Here is a 10,975-nt window from a genome sequence, read left to right as displayed (position 1 = left end):
CCGAGGGCTCCAGAGCTGGACGCAGCACTGCAGGGGGGTCTCCCCAGAGCGGGGCAGAGGGGCAGAACCCCCTCCCTCGCCCTGCTGGCCACGCGGCTTTGGGGGCAGCCCAGAGAAGCAAAGTACTATCAAAAAGATATGTATTTTTACCCTTATCAGTTGAGGCTGGTGTGGAAACTACACCTTCAGACATCAGTAGGTATGAACAACTGCACTCCAACAACCTAGGACACATTCCATCTAGGTTTTGACCACGGCGTACAAGAACTCGTGACAAGGTTTTGGCCGAGAGTCGCCGTAGCTTGGTCTCAAGCCCACACTCCATCCACCCCTGGGGTCCCACGACCGCTTCCCCGCACAGTCGCTGCTTCGCCACCCCAAGTCCCAGCCCCTCACGCCAACACCACCTGTAGACCAGGGGATCAGCAGGTTTCAGGAAAAGCCCTCGGCGCTGGGGCTAAGCTCTCCTCTGCCGTCTAGCAGGGACAGCTTCCCAAAGAGGGGAGCAGGCTGAAGCAAAGCCAAGGGGAATTTTTCATCTTCAAATCCAGACATGGAGGCTTTATGTGAATTTTTAAGCTGACAAGGTGGGCTTCAGCTACATTGTGAGGGGTGTTAATAATTGCACAGCTTTTCCAACCTGCCTTTAGACTTCCATAGGTAAAGTGGCATTTCTGAAGCAGTCTTAAAGTGGGAAATTGTAACTATTGTGCAGTGAACCTTAACATGGAACTGATTTAGAGATACACCAAACAATTTTATAGATTTGGATACTAAGGAAAATTTCCAAAGCAGAGACTTCATGTAGGAAAAGCTTGTGCTCATCAGCTTCCCAAGAGACAACTGCAAATCCAGGACTGATTTTCAGTTAATCACAAACACCAGGATTTCCACACATTCCAGGGTTCCACTGACACCACGGAAGGTATTTGAAAAGCCACATGAGGAAGCAAAGCAAATATTGCAATCAGATCTCTCTTTCAACACTTCTGCGGCCGAGGACTACAGTAGCGCGACAAGTTTTGGAAGGTTTATTTTGGCTCTTTTAGGAGCAACTTTAAGTGGGGGTTTTTATGTTCACAATAAACTCAGCTCAGAATGCTTTTTGTTAACAAAACGTATCAAGAAGTTGATTCAATGTGGGAGAGGGATGAGTAGCTCTGGTTCTTGTGTGGAAAAACAAGTCATCTTCCACTAGAGGTCTACGAGTAGGACAGCAAACTAACTGAAGAAGTAAACTCATCAGCAGCACAGGCATCAGGTAGTACAATTACAGCTTACGAGTCCCAATGCTTGCAAGCGATTTATCAAGATCACGCCTGTTACAGAATCAAAAAGCAAACTTCACGTGCTCGTGCTTCATTTCCACCACACCGAACATCAAACATCGCCCCGCAGAATTATGAAATACCCACTCAGGCGAGCATGGGAAAGTGGAAGAGAAGCAGCTGCTTCCCTTAACCCTTTTCACCCATTTTTATTACAACTTCTGCCTTGTCTTCGGCACCTAGACGAAATCTTCTGAGCACGCTGCTACCCAGCGCTGCTGTACTAAAATTTCTCAGGTTAAAACCAAACAAAAGTGCAATACAAAAGGCACGCGAGCAGCGCCCAGTTACTGATCCTGGCACTTGAGGCGATTTCTGTAGAGCACACAGGTACCTCTCGGAGCGCTATGGGTGAAGATTCGGTGGATGTCAGCCACGGCACCGTAGTGCTTATAAAAGCGTATCGCAGGAGGAGCTGCTACAGAGAAGCAATGAACCTGATGGCAGAGAGAGGTGGGTTTGACGCTAAATTTAAAGAACATGGGTATTCTACAACGCCAGCGCAAGGCAGGTAAGCAAGCCTTCTGAAACCTTTAGCTCCGTACAACTTTAGAAAGCCAGTGCCTTCCCCAAAAGTGAGTCATTTCAACAGTCTAAAAATTAATACTGGAGGCTTAACTGGTAAAGGAGGTCGAGTGTGACAGAGACAGATGCTGCCAGTTCCTCCAAGAGCCACAGACGGGGCTGAGCAGAGTTGCTGACCTGCCCCGTTCCAGCGTTACTCAACGAGGGACCCGCAGTTCAACGTAAAGCCGAATTTCCACGCGCTGTAGCCGACGTACACAAACTTAGCTCAAAAGGTTGCTTCAAGCCTGGCAAGAACGCCCACGCCAGAGGCGTCGCTGCCACGCCGACCGGCGATGTAGGCGGGCTCAACTCACGGCCATACATTACGTTTGCTGCCCACAGCGCAGACTGAAAGGTATATAAAGCCGGACCGTCGTTTAGACTCTAGCGAGGGACGGCAATGCCTCCCTGCTCGCGGTATGGCCAGCAACCTCACGCTGTGCCGCTGCACTTGCCAAACGGAGTAAAGACAACTCGTTTCGACACCTCTGGTGCCAACTCAAGTTCGGAGTTAAGCGAGTTAAGTCGAGGGTCTCGCGCTGATGGGAGGTGCAGATCCCTGATGAGCGGCCAGTGCATAAAGAGTGGAAGTTACTGACACTCCAGATATGGAGATAGAGAACACCCAGAAGTAGTATAAATAAATAAAAACCCCTCTACAGGGCCCAAACACCATCGAGGCTGCGCCATTCTTAGTGATGAATACATCCTGAAACAGTCCCCCTCGTTCTCCTGATTTTATCACTAGCAACAGCCAAGAGAAAACGATTATTTCCTTTTTAGTTCAAAAAAAAAAAAAAAAAAATCAGCTCAATAATATGTACAAATTCACAAGTAAAATGTACTACAGACAGCAAGCAAATGTGTATTTCCTTATTCACCCACTAGTGTTTTCCTAAACCAACACAACTTTCATCTTTCATCTTCCCTTTAAAAGCAAAAAAAAAAAAAAAAAGTCAACCCAATAAAGAGCCCAGACTCCCAAACCTTACAAGGATTGGGAGAAAGCTAGGCTGTTGTTTTTAGAACTAGTATAATTTTTTAAAAGAACAATGATTCTGCAGATATGACACTTCTGATCATGTTTGGAGGGACTTAGCAAAGATGAACATACCTTTTCTTGCTGGCTGGGGGTGCACCGAATATGGGGTAGACAACAGCATTTGAAGGAGATGCTGGAAAAGATGAGTGAAGTTACTGTGGTGTAGAATCGTTTTTCGTTGCAGAACACGTTGATACATGGAAACAGAAATTCAAACACCAACACGACTTCAAAAATGACACGCAGCAGTAAAATTGAACCCTAGAGACAGGAGCTTGTAAGAGTGCTGGGAAGGCGCTGATGCTGCAGGATATCAAGGTTATGTCCATCAGTGGTATCCTGCCAAAATTACCTTCAATCCACTTCAGTGACATTGATCCAGGCTACCTGGTGCTTTCCCTTCTCACATTGGAATCATGAAGAATTATACCAAGCAGAAATTTCTGCTGCAGTAGTTTAGTGTTCCCTTGGCTGCTAATTAAGAGCGTTAACCAAGCAGAGGCCTCTCCATTTTCCATTATTTTGGCTAAGGCAGCCTGAACTTATAGCTTCTTCATCCTAGAGAAGCTGGGAAACGACAGGCTCAGCACTAGGTGACAGCACACAAGCTGCAAGTTCTAGGATAACTTCGCAAAGACTTTGGTAAGTAAAACCAGGCAAATTAGTTAGGAATATATTTTCCCCATAACTCTCAAAAGGTTTAGGTACTAGACTGCTTTATGCTCTCATACTTTGACTGCATTCACAAACAGGCAGAGACTTCTTAGGAATTGCAGAAACAAAGTGCATAAGCAGAAGAATGGCCCTAACAGCCTCCAGAAAACATACCACGAAGATGAACTAGTTGTTTCTAGGAAACAGGACGCAATAAAAAGGTCTCATGTTAATATCAGCAGTGGAAAAGATCACGAGGAGCCACGAAGACGACACTAACAGTAAAAAAGCTCACGGCTTCCTAGAAATGCAGGATCTTAGAGGGCCAAGGCAGGGCCCCAGCAGGCAAATAATGTCAGGCAATCTTTGGGAATGCGATGGCAACAGCTTTATAAAGAGGTGGAAAACACAGTGAAAGGAGCCTCTGTACGGCGCCGGGGGCGGCAGGAAGAGAAGGGGATGGCAGCACGGAGCGTGCCGCTCCTCAGAGCCAGAGGAGGGGGCACCGCAGGGACAGGGTGGCCTTCGAGAAAACAGGCTTCACTCCGTTCCCAAAGCGGGTAAATAAGTTCCGATGTGTGAAGCAAGACTACAGGGAGGGGGACTGGGAGCTCAGGAGTGCTGGCAATTTCTTCAAGAAACAGATTAAGACCAGATGCACCAGGAAGAAATGGAGTAAGAGACAAAGAGGGCTAAATCAGGACTTTTTTGCCCACTGGAGACTCAAGGAATCACAATGGGAATAGAAACCAGGGGAAAGCAGGGCAGCAACGTGAAAGAGTGAAAGCAGAAATGCCAAATTGCAAAATAAGCTCTACCTGGGAAGGCCACAGTACCAGGAAAGCATCCGCTAACAGCAAGAGGAAAACCCGGAGGTTTCTGCTACCAAAAGAGGAGGAAACGCTAAAAGCAGATGATGAACGTTGACAAAACATTTCGTGCCTTTTTATTTCGGTCATCAATAAAAGAATTAGTTGTGACGAGAGCGTTAGCACGATTAAGACACAAAGGAGATGTGAACTTCCACAGCTGGGGCAAGATGTAAAGAGAACTCTCAGATAAATCAGACCTTTCAGACTAGCAAGGACTGAATTAACCCAGGGCTGCTGAGGCTAGAACAGCAAATGCTGCCTGTTTTTAAAAGGGAAAAATGCAGAAACCAGGAAATTGGGATAAAATAACATGACCTCAACTTCTGCAAACATACTGGCACATGTTAGTGCATACTTGGAAGATGACAGCAGGTAGAGGCCAACACATTATTTTGCCTTAATAAAAAGAGAATATGTTACTTAAATATTATTTTATTATCACTTGTTATTCCCAAGAGGAAAAATAATACATGTCTTAAGATTAACATATAACATCTGAAAACTCCTTGTGTTAGTAGGGAAGTATGGTCTCTGTAAACCAGCCATAAGAAAAGGAGCAAAGTTGACTGGGGGGGCAATCATATTCAAATAATTATTGTTAGTAATTCACTGCCAAAACAAAAAGTATAGAGTGGAGTTTCCTTGGTGACCATCAGGAATAAACAATAATATATGCTTATGACTTTGTAGATAATAGCACACAGAGGCGTTTAAGAGCTTAATTTTAAAAGCATTCTTACACTGAAAATGGGCAGAAACAAATAGATTGAAATAAGGATACGGGGAACCACTACACTTAACAAGAAGCCAGGGCAAAATAAGAGATAGGGATCAACCCTCTGGGCAGCAGCTGTGTGTAAAACACTTGGGTTATCGTCTACCTCAAACCAAAAGCATCTCACAAACACAGAGTTTCCTACGGAAATGTATGTGTTCAACTGTGTGGGAAATATATGAATTACTCCCTCCCAGCTAATTAGTGCTCACGAGGCTCAGATGGAGATCTGTTTGGGAATACCCACACTGGGAAGGACATGGCTCAGTCTGGAGAAAACAAATAAATGAAAGAGTCAGATGCCTAAAAACCCCGATTTCAAAAAGCAAGCTGCAAGAATCAGGCTAACAGTCCAGGGAGAAAAGAATGGGGGGAAATGTAGTAATAGGTTTCAAATACAGCTATTTCCCAATTCTTATTGGGCATGGGCTATGTAGTAAAGCAAAGAGGAAGGATAGGCTAGACATTGGCATAAAAAACAAATTTACATACTGCTTAACACTAAAACAGATTCATCAGGGAGACAGCAGAGTCTCCATCATTACCGTCCAGCTTATTTAAACACTAACTTAATGGACAACATGGGAATTCAGCAGCGTTGATCCTGCTGGGGAAAAGCAGGTAACCAAAGGGATTTTCAAAGTCTCTTCTGCCTCATTTTCCTACAGCAACAAAAGTCATAGACCAAGATATGGATAATCCAACTTACCTTGCTCGTTCGCCTTACATGGAGACTGGCTTGAAGGAATAATGCCATCATCTAACTCACAGGTGGCAGAACCAATTTCATCAGCTTCCTATAAATTAAGAGAATTTTTTTAGGGCACAAAGAAAACTCTCTGGTTGATTAAGTTCTCAGCCAGCAGCTACAGACTCAAATATAGCTCGAGTGACCTTGACAACGAGTATTAATTGTCATTACGAAGCCTAGTGTAAAGACCAAGTTGCTGACAAACAATTAGTTAGTTGCTGACAAACAATCAAGTTTTTTGATTCTCAACGCCTTAACACCTACTTATGCCCCTGCCTTTGTTTTGGTGCGGGCTGTGGGTTGGTTTTTCTTTCGTTTTTAGATAAATCTCAGCTGTGGAGATTTGTATCCTATCTTCACCTTAGCACTTCTGGGCCTCTGCTTCCTTCTCTGCCTACAGCTGTGCATCCCAACAGCTTTTGGAAATGAAAGTTTGCCAAACTGATTTTTGCCTTGAACTCTGCTCTCTTGGGGTATGGCAGTGTATTATTTCCCATCTCATCAGGAACCTAGACAGTCACCAGGTAAAGCAACCGGCCGTAGCAGAATCTGAGACTAGATCAAGGGAAAACCTGGTCTGTGTTCAGTTTGCAGTACCGAAGTGATGAAGTTCCCTTTTCAAACACTCCATGCTTCTGGTTTACGTCTGAGAAATAGCTTGCCAACACAAAAAACTGCCATCACAGCAGAATCAAATGCTTTCAAGTTTGTTTGGGTTTGTTTTTTTTTTACTGCACGTGCGAGATTAGATTGCACAAGCTAACATTTGTGTTTTATTAACGCTGCATTGTAAAAACATATTGACAATCAAGTCAGGAACGTGAGAGAGATACTAAAACACTGCAGGTGAACAAAGGAGGCAATAAACTGTCCTTTATTGAACCGACACGGGAATATAAAACACATTAGCCTTATAAAAACAGCTTCCCATCTTGTTCACTGCTTCCCTTCAATGCCCAGTATAAAATACCACGGTAGTATTCCACTGGCTTTTCCTACTTGCCTACATTTTAGATGCCAGAATGCAACAGCAAAATAGGACATTGAGCGTAACGAAAGAGTTTGCGAACCTGTTCCAAATTTGTATTTTACCGCTACGCTCGTTGCGTTGCCGCCCTTACCTTTCACAGCTTTAGAAAGCAAAATCCACACCCCAAGCTAAACAATTCCCTGGCAAATCATAAAATTAAAAGCGAGCTCTGGCAAGCATTAACTTCTTGGCAATAAGCAAGACTCATTGCAAAGTTTAACAATTCCAGCACCGCTAAACATATTTGCACAAGAATCAAATGTATGTTTAAGAAAACCCAACAAAAGCAACCCAAAACAACACTTTCCTATCACCAGGAGTATTCACTGCTAAGGTAGCAACAGATAAAAATTGCTTATACCTCTTCGGTGATACACAAAGAGGTTACAGTTCTTAAACACAGGCCACCTCAGAAAACTCATTGTTGGTTTCTTAAAGCATTAGAAACCGGGGCTTAGTCTTGCTTCCTTGGAGGGGGAGCTGCAGAACTAGCACACGTCATTCCCGCTGAGGAAATAATCGCTAACAAGAGAACCTCAGACCAGAGCAAAGCCTGCTAGCACTGCCTGGACTGCAGCACAGGCTGTACCAGCAAGCAACACCTTGCGACCCAGGAGGAATCGCTAAATAAAGACGCTCTGTCCAATTATTTCACTGGCGGAGAAGCGCGTGGCTGGGGAAATTCACGAAAGGCTTCAAGCAGCAGAACTTCTGGGAAGCACCTCCTTCCTCCAGCTTTGAGCGGGTAACGTTTTCAGAGACATATTCTCCAGGGAGAACGCCCAGGGTGCAGGCTCATGACCTCCCACAAAACTCAGCAAGGTCAGGCTGGGCATTTGTTACATTCATTAGAACAGTAGGAGGGAAAAAAAAAGGGGGGGGGACATTAAAAACTGCTTTTTCAGCTTTGCTGTTTATCATGGGAAAAAAAAACCCTGTTTTTTGCAAAAACATCATGCAGAAAGCTTTCCTTTCAGCCATCATAAATTGACTATTTCGCCACAACTGAGAGCTAGCAACAGACGGCGATGCTGACGAGAACTTCCTGAAAGTTTACCGCAGCTTTATGCCTTCATAAGGCAGGAATAAACCTGTGAAAGTTTTCCTAGGCAAAATCCACTAAAATACCTTAAATAAAGCAGCCTACGTCCTAATATATCTACATAAAACAGCGAGGTGGGTGTGTGTCACCTGAATGCCTCCGCAGGTCCTGATGCCAGCTCTACTTACCACGTTCCCCGCGTCGCCGCCTCCCGCGGCGGCAGACGTGGAAGTACAAAACGGACCAGAGGCGCGTCCGCTTTTCTGCGGAGAGGCTTTTCCTTCACCTGCCGAATCTCCCTCCTGATTTGCAGAGCTTGTGAAGTCTTCCCTGTTTTCATTTTCCTTCTTCTGAGGCACAGAAATGCTTCTCAGTACACCACCCGCCTCAAGAATTTGGTTTCTATGCGCCGAGTTAGACTTCGTAGTTGTCGGTGGTCCGGGCTGATCGTTTTCTTGCAGAGATCTGGGGAGATCCTGGAGAGACTTGGTGTCTACAACAGTTTTTTTAGAGTGTGATTTCTTCCTGGCGGAAAAGAACGCAGCCCCCAGCTGGAGTTTCAGGGCTGGTTTAACTGTCATGCTTAGGACTCTGAAGGGTGAATCCATCTTCTTTTTAATTAGGCAATTCACGTTCTCTTTCTCCACGCTGGGTTTTCCCGCTGGTGTCTCTCCCTTGGCCTTCTTAAGCATTTTGGGGACCGTTTTGCCGTGCTTGGAGTTGGTTGTGTGCTTGGTTGGCTTCGAGCTTGTATTCCTGCTCAAGTTCATGTTCGTCTTCTCAGTCCTGCTGGCAGCTGGGAGGTTTTCAGCCCCGTTCCTCTCACCCCAAGAGTGGTTCTCGTTCAGTCGTTTCCTCTCAAGGGGAGTAAGGTACTGCTTTTCCTTGCTATAAAAAGACACCACAGGCACAAGGGGCTTGTACGAGGAAGCCGTCTTTGGGGATAATTTCCTGGAGGACTCCCTCTGTGCAGCTGCGGGAACGCTGGCTGCCTGAAGGGGTGAGATATCCAGCGTCCTCGACAGCGCCGGCTTCCCCGCGACGGCCTCATTTTCTTTCATCTCATCGCTGGAGCTCGATGACCATTTTATTTGAGAAGCAAACCAATTATTTCTCGATTTCTTGAGTGGAGACAGACCTTCAGCAATGCCTATCATCCTTTTTTTCACAGGAGTCTCAAAGGCTGAGGATGAACTGCAAAAATAATCGCAGAGCAAAACATCACATATATCATTGAAAGCTTTTTGATTATTGTTTTACTTAAATACCACTTAACTGTCACTCAGCCTAGTTGTCTCTACTGGTATATGCCCTGTAACAAATACAAATATCAAATATCAAAACATAATATACAAATAGCAAAAGGCCTAAGACTCTCCACAAATATATTTATTTTTTTTAAATAGCAAATCTGTTTTCCGGCCTGAACTTGTTAAAGCACCTGGGAACAAGAGTCGTTCTACTTTCTGGAATGCTGCTGACAGGATCAGCGCTATTCATAAGTATGGAGAAAAAAAAAAAAAATAAATGTGTGATTCGTTTCAGACCAACTCTGTCAACTCAGGTTTGCGCCTCTGAAAAAGCTCGTGCACCCCACACCGCGCGTAAGGCTGATAAAGCTGGGGGAGGATCTCACAATATTTTACACCGGTTTCTGAAAGGCACCCCTCGAAATCTCACTCTGACAGCTATTTCAGAATCTCAAACCTCATCAGTCAATCACCAACAGCTTCTAAACCTACTGCCCAGGAGGTAACACACCGCTCTGAAGGACACGCTCGGCCGTTCCTGGCTGTGAGACACTCGGCGCCCGACGCAGCGAGGCGTTGCCTCGGCGAGTATTTACACTTATCCCGGGAATTTGTCTTTCCAATTCAGCAATCAAACTTCACTCTTGGTCTCTCCCCACCCTGAAATATTTTTGGAGGGGATGTACAGGAACAAGCATGAGAAAAATCTGTTCAGCTGGTAGAGTTACAAAAGAACGAGAAACATTCTATTCTTTTGGATTTAAAGCTCAGCTTGTTCCTGGCCAGTGGCTTCTCCTCCACTAGACTGGGGTGGGGGAGAAGAAAAAAAATCTATATTTTTGGGGGTATACATAACAAAGGAACTATTTTTCTATTCACACTAGAAGATTATTCAGACAATTTGTGCAGACCTCAGTATTTCTGTACTGTATATCAAAGACTTTCCAAAGGGGAAAGACTGAGGCTTTACCACAAAGAAATGCAAACATCAGGGAGTTTATATCTTAAGTTTCTAAACAATCAGTTTTTAGGTTTCTACTGGGTTTGTGACTCAGGGCCAGGTCTGTGTGCGAATGTCACGTGCAGGGGTACGCATTTGACAGAGGTGACTGCCAAAACAAGGTACCTTGTTTTAATAAAAGAAAAAAAACCAATGCCAAAATGCAAACTAATGCAACCTGCTAATGTGGGCCTGCAAAGTGTCAGCTCAGGGTAATGGCTCTTTCTCATTTCTAATTCTGTGCTATGCTACAGATTGAGGATCATTTTTAGCTTCAGTTTCTCTACATATTAGATGAAATTTCTCAAGATGCTCAGTACAATATAAAATGTTTTAAGTCTCTGATTAATAAACATGGGGAGATGCTACCTGTGTCTCAGATCCACCTTAATATTTTGTCCGCTTTACATCAAAAGCTCTCAAGGATTTTAAACGACTGTTTTATTCTATGTGCAGCAATTAAGGTGCTTTTATTAGAAAACCAAAAATACGAAAAGCTAACATACCCATCGATATCGGTAGAACTACGGCTCCTTTTCTGCGGGGTAACAGCTGCCATGTCTTCACCACAGCACCTACAAGAACACATTTTTAATAGCTTGAAATAGATTTCCAGTAAAAAAAAAAAAAAACCAAACACAAAGAAAACTTAGTAAAGAAGGGA

At 44.4% G+C, this 10,975-nt stretch overlaps 1 protein-coding gene across 1 annotated transcript in view; it reads right to left on the bottom strand.

The window, feature by feature from the left end:
- LOC104626081 (N-acetyltransferase ESCO2-like) overlaps nt 1-10,870 on the bottom strand; it is a gene marked incomplete at its 3' end in the record, with an annotated part of 14,065 nt that extends 3,195 nt beyond the window's left edge. The window contains exons 1-4 of the mRNA XM_010293911.1: nt 10,818-10,870; nt 8,250-9,255; nt 5,948-6,035; nt 3,010-3,070 (exon numbers count right to left, since the gene is read on the bottom strand). Of these exons, the coding sequence (XP_010292213.1) occupies nt 3,010-3,070; nt 5,948-6,035; nt 8,250-9,255; nt 10,818-10,870 (1,208 nt within the window). The remainder of the gene's footprint in view (nt 1-3,009; nt 3,071-5,947; nt 6,036-8,249; nt 9,256-10,817) is intronic.
- Between the last annotated feature and the right edge of the window lie 105 nt (nt 10,871-10,975).

Source organism: Phaethon lepturus, unplaced genomic scaffold, assembly GCF_000687285.1.
Source record: "Phaethon lepturus isolate BGI_N335 unplaced genomic scaffold, ASM68728v1 scaffold39190, whole genome shotgun sequence".
NCBI classification, from domain to species: Eukaryota; Metazoa; Chordata; class Aves; order Phaethontiformes; family Phaethontidae; genus Phaethon; species Phaethon lepturus.
This window is presented reverse-complemented; position numbering and strand designations above follow the sequence as displayed.